The sequence below is a fragment of the Medicago truncatula genome, chromosome 7 (assembly GCF_003473485.1).
Source record: "Medicago truncatula cultivar Jemalong A17 chromosome 7, MtrunA17r5.0-ANR, whole genome shotgun sequence".
In the NCBI taxonomy this organism is placed as follows: domain Eukaryota; kingdom Viridiplantae; phylum Streptophyta; class Magnoliopsida; order Fabales; family Fabaceae; genus Medicago; species Medicago truncatula.
In genome coordinates, this window is record NC_053048.1 from 36,361,427 (window position 1) to 36,378,638 (window position 17,212).

Consider the following 17,212-nt stretch of genomic DNA (forward strand, 5'->3'; position numbering starts at 1 on the left):
CTATCAATTGATGCATTCCTTATGACGATCTCTGATCTCAAGCCCCAATTCCAAACCCTAACTCTTGAAGGATAATGATTTGGTTCTTAACAGTGGTTTGAGTCTCCACTTTTGTGAATATGAAGCATTTTAATCAACGATATGTAGTTTTCTCGTATCTTATGCTTCAATTTCAGATTTCAATCTTCATTTTCTCTTGTGACCAATGTTAACTTAAATTTGTAAAATCTAGCATAATCAGGTTGTCGCATTTATGTAACTTTTTTCAAATTTATATTCTAGAGTAATCATTGCCTTCAATTTATTTGTTGATTGTGTTTTTGTTCATCCTTTTGATTTGCAGGAAGTTGATTTGGTTATGGAAGTTGGTTTGGTATATTCAACAATGTAGTTTCTATTAAATAATTAATTATTCTGCAATAGAGTAACTAAAAGTTCCAGTTATTTGCTGTCTGGCTATAACACGCAGGTAACTCTGTTATAGGTTACCAGAATACCTTGCTGCTATGTAAAATTCTTGTGCCTTTTCTAATGAAATATTTGTTTAGAGTATTTCTAAAGTTCATAGCATAAAATTTCATTTGAAGGGATTCTGTTATGAATCATGGAATCCCAGGGATAAAGGTCATAGTGATCAGCAAGAAAGAGAGCATAAGAGTATTCATGTGGGAGATACCCATAGAGACTCATAGTAGAATGAACTAGATTTGATAAAAGATGAATAAAGAGTATAATGGTGAGAGTTATTTATAGGGGTGAGTTAGTCTAACTAACTCCTAACCACCTAACCTACAAACTAACCATAGTTTACATATTAACTAACTATGGTTTATTCACTATACTCTAATAGATTCTATAGCATAAAATACCCTGCTGCTATGTACACATTGATTGTTGTTGTAAGTATTGCTACTTTTATTTGCATCGGTACCTTTGTTTTCCCGGTGTAAGTTATTGTTTTTAATTTCTGCCGTTTTGATGGATAATTGCAACAATAATTAATTTAACGTTGTTAAAGTGCAGTTTGCTTCTAATAAATGAAATCATTCTGAACATAGGCAGTAACATAACTCTTTAGCTTCATTCATGGGGACTTGACTTATGAGGCCGTCGAGGAATGTGATACAACTAGAGGGAATATGTGCACATCAGCTGAATTTGTCATCTCTACATGTCTGAGCACAACCATGGAGGAACACTACAAAGGAGAGAAGATTCCCGCTTCCGCACAATAGATCCGTTGCAATCGCAGAGGAGATTGGTAAGCCTTTTTTCTAGGTACTATTGTGGTTAAACCTTTGGAAGTGAGGATATCCTAATGTATGTTTACTGTTTTACCTTATAAATTTTCGGGAATGTTAAAATTATATCAGAAATATATTAAATTCTGTTTTCCCATATAATTCTTGGTAGAATTGCTTGGTAATATGTTTAGGATTGATATTTTTACATCGGCCATGTCAGGTGTTGCATGCACTTACTGATGGTACGATCCCTTATAAGGATATAATATTTGCTGTGAGAAGGTTACATGATACAAAACATAAAGTATGTTAAAATTTTGCCATTTAAGTTTTGTAGTGAAACTCAGGATTCTGCCTACTACTTAGTTGATTTTGTTTTGAGTCATTTTCTTGTGGTTAGGATAATCGAATAGGAATCATTGGATTAGGTTTTTTTAACTAAAATTTGAGTTACTAATTTGTTCGTAATGATGCTATTTTATTTGAGTTACTAATTAAAATTTGAATGCTTTGTTGCAATTGCAGCTTGTGAGGAGCAACAGTAAGCGGTTTACGCCGTCGCAGGCTGACGAAGAAGCACCTCAGTTGTCTTATCTGCAAAAGCACTTGGCTAACATTGTGTCTCTTCTAGCAGAGCCTGTGGAGGGGGAAAGTGAAAAATCTCTGGTTTGTTTGTTTACTGTGTGGCTTCCATGAGTTTCTGACTTTGGCCGCATTACTTTATGTTTTTCGTATTATCAATGCCATCAATATGTAAATAAAATTTGCTTGTAAGCCAGTAACTGCATTATATTCTTAATCTTTGGGGTCAATTCTTGCAATTGGTATGTTGTTTTGGTGAGATTCCTTTCAAACCAAGAAGAGATGTTGAAATTTGAATGTCATGCGAAGTAGTTTATTTATCATTGTTATGTGCTTTTTTTTTTCTTTCTTTTTGGGGACAAGTACAACTGTTGCTCTTGTGAAATGACCTCACAAAGATTTTGTTGTTTAATATGAATCAAATTAAGCATTTTAGTTTTTACCCTATTGTGTGCTCATTGCCAGTTATATGTCCAAACATGATGCTTTATGCATACATTGAACTCTGAAGGCATCAGTTGCTATAAATATGAACTTGATTGGTATCGATTTTTATTTCATTCACGTATGATTACATCTTTGTATCCGGGAATTATGAATTTTCTCCTCTTAGTCCGCGAATCCAATTTTCTAGCCTACAATCATGTAGTTTTTCAGAGGAAGGAAATTATAAGGAGCCTTTAGATAGATTTTGTGCTGTTTTTTTCTTGAATACTATTTCAGCAATTTATTTTCTGTTCACTCTTCAAATATTCATCTGTTTTTATTTTTGTTCTTAGTCCTACTATGATTTTGCTTATTTGAATAGTACCTTCGACTTTTGTTTGTATTTTTGATAATTTTAACTAATGGTCTACAATGGAACACTTATGAAGGTGATATACTAAAGAACTCGCCTTGAGTTTATTCATAAACACTTGTGATATTGTTTGAGAGAGTTTATAAAAATATTTTATGACGTTACACATTTTTAATAAAGGATTAAGGACAAAAAAAAATTAAGCCAATATCTAATTACCACGAGATCAATGGTTAGGAGTTAATTTAAAAAAAATGAAAAATATAATATCTTAATTTGTAAAATTTTAGAAATTTTTGAATCCGAAACTTTTTATGTTGAGTAATTAGTTCATAAGCCGTAGGTAATATGTGATACTAACAAATGTATCTACAAGGCTTCCAAAAGTAGTTCATACACCTAAACTAGATTTGCTAAATAATTGAATTGAAATTATTTAATAGTAATTCTTCAACCTCAGTGTTTTCCAGTTTTCTTTTCAATCTTCTCTTTTTTCCAAATGCAAAGAAGTTATTTTATAAATATACTTGGGACTCTCAAGCATAAGTTGTGCAAAGAGATAACAAAACAGATAAAAATAGTATCAAAGTTGTCACTATAGATACCTATGACAAGAACATGAGTATCTAACAAAACTAGAATCCAACAATACTAATACATCCAGCAATCATGCACTACACTTGAAGCTGATAACCAACATTCTGTTTCACTTCAAAGCATTGCCAACCCACTTTTAATTCCAAGCCTTCAACAGTAACAAGACAGAATCACGGGTCTTTGCGATTTAGTACATTCAGCCACTCCATTTGCCAAACATTTCAGCGCAATAACATAACAACGTAACATGCAATATGCAGCAACCAATTAACAGAAAGTTGTTACCTCAGTTCTGCATTGAAATACAAAACCGAATCCGAATGTTTTCCTCAATAATTTTATATTACAGAAACAAAGAAGAGCAACTTATACCTTTTAACTTGACAGTGATATCCTTGCATTCCTCTTAATTTTCATGTTCTGATGATTTAATGTTAACTCGTTTGATGTGTGAAATCTTGGGCCAATCATGTCCTACCTTTGGCTGGTATCTTTTACATAATTCAGGACAATCTTTCATTTCTAAGCATTCAAGGTTTGGGAGGCAATGCACATCATCAGGGAGTGAAAGTAGTTTCGGGCAATTTCTAATTGTAAGTGTATTTAGACAAATGAAAGTTGATGACCACTCAGGAAGTTTCTCAAGATTTTCACAGTGACCAATAAATAAGCTGTGTAATGTGTCCGCACATCCTTGCAACCATTGAGGAAAACTCAACAATTCTGGCAAGGATTCAATATACAGTAACTTGAGCCTTAACTTGGGAATTGCATTCTCATGGCCCAAAGACAATTTCAACTTATTGCAATTACTAATCATCAAACTATCCACATTTGGAATAAGCTGGAGTGGCAAAGATGTTATATTCCCACAATAAATAATACTCAACGATTTAAGATTAGGTAGTTCTAATTCTCCAAGCAATGACTCCAAATTGTCACAAGAACAGATAGATAAGAACTCTAGATAAGTCAATTTGGCAATCTCTTTGTCTGGAAAACTAGATTGCATTGTGGTTATATGTAGTTGTCGAAGGCTGATCAAATTTCCTATCCCATTGGGTAATTTTTCAAGCTTTAAGCATCCCTCAAGAATCAAAGTTTGCAAATTCTGAAGTTTGCACACTGAATCAGGGAGGCTCTTCAATTCTTTATTTCCCTTAAGATTGAGATATCTCAAATGTTTTAATTTACCAATTGAGCGGGGCAAACTCTCATATGTAGAATGAGTTAACCGCAAAACTCGCAAGAATTTACACCTTGATGCCAAATTGTTCAAAAAAGCTACATTGTTGGCTTCTAATGGAAAAAGTATGGTTCTCAGTCCTGCGGGAATTGGTGTTTGTCCAAGTAAATCATTTGTAGTAAATGACAAATGGAGAACATTCTTAATTATATTTTCATTATGGAGTTTCAGCAATTGAAACTCATCTCTGGCAACATATAGGGCAAGATCATGCACTAAATCATGCAATTTAAATACACAAACATTACCAGAGACATAGAAATCTTGAAGGAAAGATCTTGATTGTAGCTCGTGCAAAAATTGATTACCGACATCTTCCAAGGTTTTACCCTTGTTTGGTGATGGAAGAAAATCAAGAGCCTCCCAAAGCACAGTGACAGTATAAGTAACAAATTTGAAGTCTTTTTCGAAGAGGGAGAAGCAGGCAAAACATCGTTTTAAATAAGATGGTAATTGATCAAAACTTAATTTGATAGCAGGCAAAATATCATCTTCTTTTTGTGGTAAATTCCAAATCTCATTGTCCCTAACAAACTTCCACTCTTCTATATCATCTTTTAAGAACAATAAACTCCCCAATGTTCTTAGGGCCAAAGGAAGCCCTCCACATTTTTGAACAATTTCTTTCCCAATCTCTATCAATTTTGGATATTTTTTCTCTTCTCCCTCTTTAAATGCCCATTTGACAAATACAGACAAGGAATCCTCTCTAGAAAGACCTTGCAAAGTGTAAGATGTGTTTGTGCACATCATTTTAGCAATTGAGTGACTACGTGTAGTCACTAAAACTTTACTTCCTTCATCTCCTACTTGTAATAGATTCTTCACCTCTATCCATTTGACACGATCCTCGCTCCACACGTCATCCAAGACAAGCAAGAATTTTTTGCCAGCAAGTGTGTTTCTCAAATGAGTTTGTAGCTGCTGCACATCAAGGTTTTTAATGTTCTCTTCGTGAATGAGGTTAGGAGTGGCATCACTAACGCTAGCTGAATTGAGGATTTTAATGAGCAGATGCTGAAGTTCAAAATCATCGGAGACACACACCCACATCTTTAATGGGAAAGTCTCGTCTAAACTCTTATCATTGAACACCGTCTTTGCAAGTGTAGTCTTTCCCAAGCCTCCAATTCCAACAATAGGAATAACAGAGAGACTTTTATGACCACTATCTTGCAATAAGAGATCAATAATTTTTTGCTTATCGTAATCCCTTCCTATCACATCAGAATCAACTACATGCGAATGAGTCAACTCCCGCCTTTTTACAACATGATTATCGCTATCATTGATTTGAAGGCCAAAATTATGCCTAGCAGCAGCGTTCTTATTCAATCTCTTATTAATATGTTTGATTTGATGTGCCATTTTAAGGCGATAAACAAGAGGATTAGAACTGGATAAGTAACGTCGTACCTTCCTTCTGATGCTACCAGAAGTGTTGACTACGTGCTTTCGCAATGCCTCGCACTCAAAATCATTGATTACATCTTCTGCATCGTAGAAGACACGTTTGATCTGTTGCAGCCATTCACGAAGCTCGTGATTCTGCTTCTGCTTTAACTCAGCATCCAAGAGCACTGCTTTGATGAGTGACACAGTGTTTTTAATCTCTCGTAGATCATCATAGACGCCGAGTGCCAATGAAGCTTCTTCAACAGCACGAGAAGCAACCTTGGTGATAAATGATTCAGCAAGGCTAAAGAGAAATGATTCTGCCATGTTGATTGATTGGTTTTTGAATTTGGTGAGGAGCTGAAATGGTTGAAGCCAAAGGAAGCAAAAGGTGAAGTTGCAACCAACAACTTTGAATTAATAATATATACTAATTCGAAGTTATTCTATGTCTTGTAGCAAAAGTATTGTTTTAATACAAGTTTATTGGTAGTGAATACAAGCTTTTAAAATGTTGGCTTTGTTGGAAAAGAAAATGAGTGGAAGGTGGTATGGTAGCTTCTAGTCTAGTGTGAAAGAAAGGAGTGTGAGGAGAAAGATGAAAGTATATTTAACATATAATAAGAAGAACAAAGACCACTTTACAAATATGGCCTACCAAGGAAAGAGTGGGGAAGCTAGTTTGTTGACTTAGAAGAAACTTCCATTTTCCTTTTTTCAGATTAAAGTCACCACTGTTTATTATTTTCTGTTTCAGAAATAATTTATACCATGGATCAAAATCAAATCACAATGTAAATATATTTAATTTACTTTTTGATCCATGCATATTCCGAAATTATTACTCCCTCTGCGTCATATTATTATTAGTTACATTTGAAACTGTTTTTTTTTTTTTAAGGAAGTTACATTTGAAAAATTTACTAACACGCCAACACTAATATGATATTAGGGAGCTTGATGGTTTGAAGGTATGGTGATCCATTTGTTCAATATACACGAATGTGGGCCATGAACTATGAAGCACAACCACAGACGCAAACATCGGACACAACACGAACACGCCAACGCTAACACGTCAACACTGGTACTTATTTCATTATGATTTCATTCTGATTCACATTAGATAACAACTAAAGTGTCTACATATATAGTATTTTTTTTCAAATCTGAATGAGAATGAAATCATTGAGACCATATCAGAAATGAAACTCAACTTTAGGTTACAAACCATAGAAATACATATATGAATAATATGAGTATGACCAAATATACAGTAAGCATATAAGATCAAGTCACTAAACCTCATATCAGCTTCAAATATTTGTGAGTTTATTTTTTCACAAATTGGAGGTGTCTTAAAGAGCTTCAAATACTTCATACCTTGCAGTATTGCAATTCCTTTTCCAGTGGGAGGTGAAAAAATCCACAGCATGCAGAGGTATGACTATAAAGAATGGTACTGTACTGTTTTCTATATTGCAAATCTGAAATATTGTACAAGGATATAAATATACAATTGTGCAATAATCTCATTTAATAAGATTAATGACAATATTGATATTGATCTTATATGCTAGCTGGAGGAGTTACAAAAACAGATTTGAATTATAGACAATGTTATTGATTGAGATTAATGCAGAGTTGAAAATGTAGACAGCAGAAGCACAGATCAAGGCATGACTGAAGGAGCTGTGCTGACTGTTCTGACAATGACAGATCCTAACCTCAGATGCAACTTCAACTTGATGAGTCAACTAATATTTTAATTGCATAGACAGTTATTTCCTCCTCCCCTAGTCGTTCCGCATGTCAATTCTTTCAACCAATATACTTATGGCAGAGCAGTTTTGGTTCTACGACCTAATCGACATCTATTTCATCGTCGCTAAACGGAGAAGTAGAATAACATTGATATGAATCATTAGTTTGTATGTGAAAAATTATGACGATCATTGATCCTAGTAATCAGATATGATTTTTCACCGGGCATCATTCATGAAGCTAGCCTGACTTTGCAATTCAACCTATCATTGGAACACATCAAATTTTCAAGTTGCATCCGAGGTTATGTTCTATCATTCCAATCTATTACAACTTACTTTTCTGATTTCTGTCAGGAATTCATGTATGAGTGGTAAACTATGAAGCCTAGATACTTCAAAAATGGACAACGACAAGTATATAATTCCGGAACGTGTCTAGAAAGAATATGTTAGGAGTCTTGCAATGACTAGAGATTATAGCCTGTGTGATGCTTATACAGACAGTCATTCCTCGCGTTATAGACCGGCTTTCTAAGGTCCGGTAATAAAACGAAGAGGGGAAGTCAGTGAAATAGAGTGGTTACCAGTTACGCATTTCCACTCTTTGAATATATAGTCTGCATCTTCAAGATTCTCCCCAATTCTTCTTGGGTGTGATGCTTCTTCTTTGGAGTATGAGGAAAGGATGAAAAGAGAGAATTTGGAATGACAAGACTTACACTGAGATATAAAAATTTACATTGGGAAAGTGTTGGAAAAGACGTAAAGAGAGTTTGGAAATAAAATAACACTGTCAACTGATGGTGAAGGCTTTTTCTTCTTTGGGGATAATTCTTTTAGCAGGAATGGAAAAGGACAGAAATGAACCGAAGTAGTTGTGCTCCCTCTACCTATATTTGTAGGCTCAGTAATCATAAAGCAATATTAACAGTGTCGAAAAGCCGAATACGGGCAGGTGACTGTCTTGACGCTAGTATAATGTCCATTCGTTCATTTCTAAGTGCCTTTCTATTTGACTGTGGTGCATTATGTCAATTATACACTTAGTCAATTACTTCTACTTATTCTTTTTTAATAAAGCTAATTAATGTTATCTATTTGAAAAAGGATATCTAGTTATAGCGAAACATCATCCAACGAAAGTTTCATGAGCAAATTATTACTCAATACCATTCTTAAACTATACCCCACCACTACCCTTGTTTTTCGACATGGAAAAAAAATAATTGGCTAATAGCTTTTCGAGATCAACTAGGGACAATTTTTTTGGGGAACTTCTACGGTACACTCACAAAATGAGGTGTACTGGGACTCTTGCTTCTTAATTTTATAAATGAACGATTATTTTTTATGTAGTAAATAGTTATTTGTCAATATTTATATTTTATAAAACAACATTTCATAATAAAAAACATCATTTTAACTCCCTTGTATGGATAACTTGCTTCTGTGGCAATTCCACCGTTTTCTAAAATGAATTTAAAAGCATCAATCTTATTACCACCATTACATCCATTGGTCCAATTACTTGTGACACAATCCACAAGTTGTTGCTCTGAAAAGGAGACTAAATTTCCACTGATTATTTGTTGGATACCTTCTATTCTATTGCAGCCACCATAGAAAATGCCCAACAACGTAACTACCTGTTATTGTTATTAAAATACAAAATTAAATAATTAAGGACAAATAATTATGAACTAAGCTATGAGATGAATTAAACTGGAGTACTGAAACTTAAAACAAGAAGAAGAAAGAAGTGTCTTTTTATGTTACCACATCCTCTTTGATTCTTGACTGGAGTAACTGCTCTACGTTTCCTCCAGTCTACGGCGGTAGGAATATCAGTGATATTTTTATGCCTAGATGACGTTGTTGTAGTTCTCTTGAACCCAGCATGGGATTGGGAATCCTTAATGGGTTGGTCCGCAAATCCATTAATGGCAAGTTTATGGGTTTGTTGCCTGCAGCATTTAGGGATTCAATGTAGATCACATTGTGTTTGAATATTTGGAAGTGTTTTTTTTTTCTGCAACATCCTTGTAGACAACTCCATATTTTGTCTTCCAGTGTTCGAATCTTTCGGATATTTTATCTTCGACGTCAGTTTTTTTTTTGTTGTAAGAATTAACTTGTCAATTATATTCTTTCTCAATTACTCATACTTGGGTGTATACTCCATTTACTTTAACAAATGGAGAGGATCCTTACTCCCTTACAGCTGGTCATTCCAGGAGCTGCTGTATGCATGACTTTGTTCAAGACAAAAAATAAACGAATGGCAAGAGCACCGTCCTAAAGTTGAGAAGGGGCACACCAATATTGGAAGGCTTTCATCAACGTCCAACTAAGAAGGATGAAATTGAGAAGGGCAATATGCAAATGGCGTAGGAGCCTAACCTCAACACTAGTAAAAGGAATCCTAACATATAACTCCCAAAACAAAACTTTGTACATAGGAATGCAACAACCATCGCAGGAGCTGCATGCATATCCATTTTGCAACCTCATGGCGCTCTACCCGCCATTTGTCATCCAGGGCCTCGCCAACAGAACCGGTCGTGCACAGACTCTCCGTGTCATTATAGGAGGAATGCACGCTCAGGACATTCAGGATCACCCAACTATAGTCCCCAACATCGGGTGGAAGTTCTAGAATAATTGGCTTTGACTTCCCCAAATCCTTATCTACTCCACATAAATAAAGTGAGAACCGTCGTGGACATTTATGGGATTTGTCAACTCAACCTCACTAAAGTTGTAGTCGATACCCGCACGTCCTTCCTCGTAACAGGCGTGGAGAGAGGAAAGGTTTTCCAACTACAGGAAAGGGTTCGCGTCAGGATCAATAAATTAAGTTGAAACCTTTATCCTCTTTTGAGTCTACTACCCTCACCGTTTCACTCCTACTTTCAGTTAGAGAATTGAAACAACAATCATGGAAGTATCCTGGGTTTCTAAGGTTAGAGGTTCTCTCCATTCTAAGCGAAAAGGGGTAGAACTAACAAGAACAACAAACAGAGAAGAAAGAGAATAGAAAAAAGGAAATACATTTGATTTCTATGCAAAGTCTGAAGTTGTTGGTGCAAACAACAAAATGAAGATATTTGAAGTTGTTAAGGATGACTCAAAATTTGGTGTTTTGGAAAACTTTGAATCGTGATACGATTTGTGAAGTGTGTCACGATTTTGCAATGTCGAGAGCTATTTTGCAGGGTGTCCAATCGTGACACGATTTTTGGGGAAAAGTGATACAATTTTCGACTTGTTGGGCAAGTTTTCAGGATAAGGTTGGTCGTACGCACCAAACGTGTCACAATTTAGGAAATCATGACACGATTTTGTCCGGATCTGAACACAATATAAGCATTCTTTGACCCATATGTTGATAAAGCTTGGTGAATCTCATGGAAACCAAAGGAGGGAACTTTTAGGGTTTTAGATACTAAAGGTTGAGGGTCTTTGGGTGAGGTTCAAAACTTCAAGATGTGAATCTTGGAGAACCAAAAGAGGGGGCTCTTGTGAAAAGGGTTGGTGCCTTTTGGATTCATGGGGTTGGGAAACACATGAGTGGAGAGTCTTTTGTGAGCAACTTGGGTGAGTCTTGTGAAACCAAAATAGAAGATTCTTAGTGAAATCAAAGGCTAAGGGTTGGTTCTCTTTTGGGGGTTAGATTCTAGAGTTGGGAAACAATTGTAAACACCTTGAGAGAGCGAAACTTCATGAGTGTCTTGTTCTTTGGTGAGATTGGGAAAATGGGTAGAAATTAGGGTTGTTCTTTGTGAGCTTGTTGAAGCTAATTTCTTGTAACTCATTTGTATCTCTTTGTAAGAACTCATTGATAGTGGATTGGAGATATCAATCACTCCTCCAGAGTAGGTCAAGTTGGACCGAACTGAGTGAATATTTCTTGGTGTTGTTATCTTTTCTCTACTCTCTTTATCTTGTTTATCCTTTGCTTAGATTGTGGTTTTTGATATGCACTTGGTTTCTATATTAGATCTAGATTGTTGTTGTTGCTTGTGGTTATTTACATTTGGTTGTCATTGATACTTGCTCCACGAATCTAAATTTCATTAATGTGAGGTTTGGAATTTGAATTCGAATTCATAACAGAAGTAAATCCCTAAACTTCTAGAGAAAATCTGGAAAAGCACCGCTGTCAAGCGCCTAACTTTCTAATTTTCTCATTTCTATGCATTTTTCATCATATAACTGTTCTCACATTTCCATCAGATCTTATAAAATTAATGTAATCATGGATTGGAAGTAATATTTGCTTGGTACATTGAATCATGAAAGTAATAAGAACACTATAACGAAAAAAAGAGTTTCATCAGTAAAGTTCTTTTTCTTTAGGAGTCAATTAGTTAAGTAAGAATTGTCCACAAAGATAAGTTGTATATATTCCCAATGACCCTATAACTCAACAACTTCATCTTCTCTACATTTCCCTACATCAATCACTAGAATTCCTTCCTCATTTCTAGGTTGAACCCTGCAACAATTTCTTCTCGGAGACTGCTCAAAACAAACACAAACAAAAAAAAAAAGACATTTTAGTGAAGAATTGTATCAACTCATTTCATAAAATCAAATTAAAAATACACTAACTAACATTTGAAACAAATAAGAAAACACCCAAAGTTTAAGCTTTATAAAGTATTTGCATTTTTTAAGACACCTTTTGTTTATTTAAAATACTCCTTTTTATTATTGAGCAAAATTGAATTTATATTATTCCACTAACATTACATTTATTATTAGAGCAATGATATTTGTACATCAATTTAATGACAACTTTGGTGACAACTTTGTTTTCCTCTCTTTTGATTTGTCAAAAAATAATGAAGAGAGAGGATAATAACATCATGTAAGTATGAGAGAGAAAGTTGTCAAAAAGTTGTAGTAAAATAGTTGTACAAATATGATTTCTCTTATTATTAAGGAGTGTTAATATCGCTCTCTAAAACCTATCAACAAAAAAAAAAAAAAAAAAAAAAGCCACTCTCTAACGAATATTTTCCAACACACTTTATTTATTCTTCAAAATTCATATCATCCTCATCAAATGTTGGTATTTTTCGTCAGTGATTAAAAATACACGTTAATATTAATAAGTGGAAAAATTCAAAGTTTAAATTATGCCCTTGCAATCTCAACATCCCTACAAACTAAACTTTAAATTATATATGCCCTTGCAATCTCAACATCCCTACAAACTAAACTATCCTATTATTATTCTTTATTATTCAAGTAGAATAACACTGTACTCTTTTCAACTCATTTTTTATTGTCAATATTTATTTTCATCCAAATATTTCAAAATTATATATATATATATATATATATATATATATATATATATATATATATATATATGGGAAGAGATATATTGATTCCAAGAGCAAGTGTTTAAAGTTACTCCTAATATTGACCATTGATCTTGTTATTAATTAGTGGTTATGATTACTAATTATTCCTCTCATCAGACTTCCACCCACTATCTAAAAATTATCCAGATATGAGACGGGAAACCTTTTGGAAGATGGAGGCGAAACTTAATATTTTGCATTCGATCATCACGACTCATCCAATATGACCAATGATCATGAAATTGTTAGTGTTTCTTATGGTTTTTTCTAAATTACCTTTGAAGAATGGTGGGTAATTTACCCACCAATCAATGAAAATGAGCAATTTATTTGTGGGGTTAAGATAGTTCATGAATATGTGCTTATGTGGCTAATGTGTATTGATTGGAGTAAATTACTCATCATTCTTTCATGGGTAGCATAGTTGCCACCGGTTTCTTATTAATAAAAATAGTTACCTTGTCCCACAAATATGGATCTGGTTTCTTGTAAACTTCCACCATATGAATCTGTGTAGGATCCTCCATTTTCCACTTGCAATTAGGGTTAGGTTGGACCCTAACATATCTTGTGACAATTTCATTAGCAGCAACATCATAGGTAGTATTAAACAAATGAAAAACAAACGGTTTTTGACAAGCATTGCGACTAAAAGGTCTTGTATTGAATGGAAACCCATTATAATCAACTCGACGATACCAATTTAAGAAAGTTCGTGCGGGCATTTCAATATCTCGTGCTGAGAAAATTCCGCGAAATATTTGAACCGCATAACCCCAAGAAACCGATACGGTCCAAACCCAGTTTTTGACATAGCATATAGATTGTTGCATGAGGCCATATGGGTCGAGTTTTATTGGCTCTTTGAGCTGTTGTAGGGCCTGAACCCGGTTCATGTTTGGAAATATGGGTTCAATTAGGTCCAAGTGATGTAGGGACACTAGTGGTGTAACTGGATGAGCTGCTAGGAGTCCAAACGCATTGCCATATACATCAAACTGAAGAAAAAAAATGAAGAAAAAAAAATTAGACAGTTAGTATTGCAAAAATGTGATGTTTAGTATGTAATTGCAAAATTAGAGACAGAGACTCTTGTTATGAAAGCAATAACTTTTTTCAAAACAGATGTAACAAAACAATAACTGTCATAATAACCAACTAAACTCATGATGGATCCTGATTTTCCACACTAAATCCAAGTATTTGATTAGTAGTTTGTGCTACAAGTTAGAAGGATGCCTAAATAATGTAGCAAGTGTCTCAACCAAAAGTGATAGTGGAGAGGATTATAAGGTTTACTTGGTGATAATGGATGAGATACTTGGGGTATAGGATGTATAGTATGAAATGTAGAGCTTAATCTCTAGGCTACTTGTATAAGTAGTTTTATTTTATGTATAATTTTGATTTTGTTATTAGTCATATATTCAGATCAAATGTGATATGGTGTGACTCATTGATTTAATGGTAATAAAATGTATGTATGATATATATTAGTTGTGCATTATAGAATTAACTTAATCTCTTGTAAAGAAAAGAGTTATTCTAATCTCTATCCACTAATTTTCCAACAACTGCTAATTTTGGGAGTTTTAAAAAAAAACTTATTTTTTTTTAAGAAAAAAACATATTTTTTAATTCTTTTTCAGAAAAAAGAATCATATCAGGAGTGGGGTTGATTCAGCTACTATTATGACACCTCACACGACATCAGTGTTAACAAAGTGGCCATGTGTAGTACATGTGGAAGCTATGCATGCCTTTTGATACTCCAAAAAAAGTACATTTTAAATACAAAATTCAAGAATAATAATTTTTAAGAAGAAGAAGGAGGACACCAAGTCATCAACGACTTTTCAGGATAAACTTTTTGGATCATTGAAGATGGAAGTGACATTATGAGTGATTGGGTTTTGGTTTGTTTTGAGAGAGTCAAAAATGATTAGGTCACAGGAGGATTTCTATGGTCAATTCACACAACAAAAATAAAAGTTCTAAAAGGCATATATATATATATTTTCCTTTAACTAGTTTTATTAAAGGTAGGATATCTTCAAAAGGGTATTCACGAATTACATGTGACTTTAGTATCTTTATCTTGATGCTGGTAAAAAGGATCGGAGTTAACCATATGAACCATCCAAAATGCACCTCCTTCTTTGTCTTTTTTTAATTTATAGCAATGGCCCTAATTTCAATCATAGGTTGACCAAAGTTAGGTAGTTAAAGCTTATAAAAATATCTAGGCAGTTAAAGACCTACTTAATTAATTTATCAAATGGTTACTCTAATTAATTGACTTTTTCTCATAATTTCATATCCAAATTTATGCAATAGAAAGAAAGAAAAAAAAGTCACACAATTAAAAATCTTATTCATGAATATCAGATAACTTAGTATGTATTTGGATTAACTTTTGCGGTGTAAATATCATATCTCAAGACAAGCTGAATGTGGAAATTCTCAAGTTACAAAAGCAAGTTTTCTTAAAAACGTACAAATCCATCGTAAGAAATCACTGCTAAATCAAACGAGCACTTAATATGCTAACTTTACCAAATCAAAGTGACTGAAAAGTGAAAACTACTAACCTGATGAAAGCCTTTCTCTATGGTGAGAGGAACACCAAGCTCAGCCATACAAGCTTGAATCCTATCATCTGACCCATACAATTTAGGGTACCTTTCAATACACCTATCTTGCATTCTCTCCAATGCAACAGCCAAAGGATAACTAATAGCAAATCCACCACCACCATAAGCCATATTATAAGAAAAATTAATATTCTGAAAGTGACTTTCCGAATTTGACCCAATATAATAAAATCCATTATGATCATATTTTTGTAACAACTTCACCAAATTCTCAGTCACAAAAAATGTGTCATCATCCCCCATCACAAACCACCTCACATTCTCCAACCTTAACCTTACTGTCTCCGACACAATCCTAGATATCCTAATCCCTGACCTTATCCCAAGTGGATGTTTGTACTTGAATTTTGATGTGTCACTAGATATTTTCAATGTTGGAAGAAGTTTCTCATCACTAGGTTTAATTTTCACTTCTTTGTCTAACCATACATTTCCTCTTGTTATATTAGGCTTCCACCATAATTTAATATATTCTTTTCTATGGTTCCATAATTTTGATGAGGCTCCTATTCCAAACACTATGTGTGAAATATTGGTTTTTTGTTCCAACGGTAATTTTGGTATAGGTTCAATTTGGTATTTAATTGGAGAAAGTATGTTAGGGTTTTTATCAAATTGATGTGAAGTATTATTATAAGCAAGGAAACCAATGGTGTAGAAAAGGTAGGACATGAATATTAAGAAGATGAATATAGTAACAAGTTTTGTTATGTTCCATGAAGATTGAAAGTGTTCTAATTGTTTTGGATTGTTCATGGTAGACATGATATTTGTTGGTGTCAATTTCATGGGTTTGGGTTTTGACATGAGGAAAGAGTAAAGGAAGCAGAAATAGAACCAAGAGTGAGAGAAGGGTGTGATGATGTTGTTAAGGGAGGTGTATTGGATTAGGATTTTAAAAGACTATTTTAATAAAAAAAAGTCTTTAAGATTTTAAAAGACTGTGTGAGATTGTATTGATTCTGTGAGATTTTAAAAGACTTTTTTATGTAAAAGACTTTATACACTCAAGATTTTAAAGGATTTATCACACAGACTTTTAAGGATTTCAAAGGATTTCATGTGATTTTAAAATTTCAAAAGATTCAATAAATTTTAAGGGAAAAAGAGCAAACTTACAAGCGTGAATGATAAAAATAATGAACAAATAAATTCTAGCGTTTGAATAAAGAAAAATAAAACCAATAAAAAATTCTTTTACTATTGATTTTCAAATTTTAAGACTTTTATGGAATTTTTAAGATTTTAAGGGACTAAAAAACACTCTAACACATTATTCTCAATACACATTTTTTATTTGTTAAAAATGTTATTCCCATAAAATTCAATTGTACATATTTAAAATTATGTTAGCACTTACAAATCTTTCAAAAAAAAAATATTGTGTCAGCCATTACAAATCGGTCGAGTTACACGAGTTTACCGAGTGTTAACTCAGTCAAACTCGTTAAACCTTTCAATTTTACCAGAAACCGATTTTACCTCAGAGTTAACACGATTTTTGTACCTAAAAATGTAAACTCGATAATCTCGGAGATTTAACACTCGATTTGC

At 33.7% G+C, this 17,212-nt stretch overlaps 2 protein-coding genes across 2 annotated transcripts; both read right to left on the reverse strand.

Annotated features, from left to right (window-relative positions):
• Positions 1-3,211: 3,211 nt before the first annotated feature.
• Positions 3,212-6,262, reverse strand: LOC11431674 (putative disease resistance protein RGA3). The gene has a single exon (XM_003623968.3). The coding sequence runs from the start codon at positions 6,188-6,190 to the stop codon at positions 3,629-3,631; it is 2,562 nt and encodes an 853-aa protein (XP_003624016.1). The 5' UTR covers positions 6,191-6,262; the 3' UTR covers positions 3,212-3,628.
• Positions 6,263-11,868: 5,606 nt separating this feature from the next.
• LOC11431675 (uncharacterized) lies at positions 11,869-16,525 on the reverse strand. Its single transcript, XM_003623970.3, has 3 exons — positions 15,596-16,525; positions 13,463-14,002; positions 11,869-12,150 (listed from the first exon to the last, which is right to left on the reverse strand). The coding sequence occupies exons 1-3, from the start codon at positions 16,463-16,465 to the stop codon at positions 12,049-12,051; spliced, it is 1,512 nt and encodes a 503-aa protein (XP_003624018.2). The 5' UTR covers positions 16,466-16,525; the 3' UTR covers positions 11,869-12,048.
• Positions 16,526-17,212: the final 687 nt, after the last annotated feature.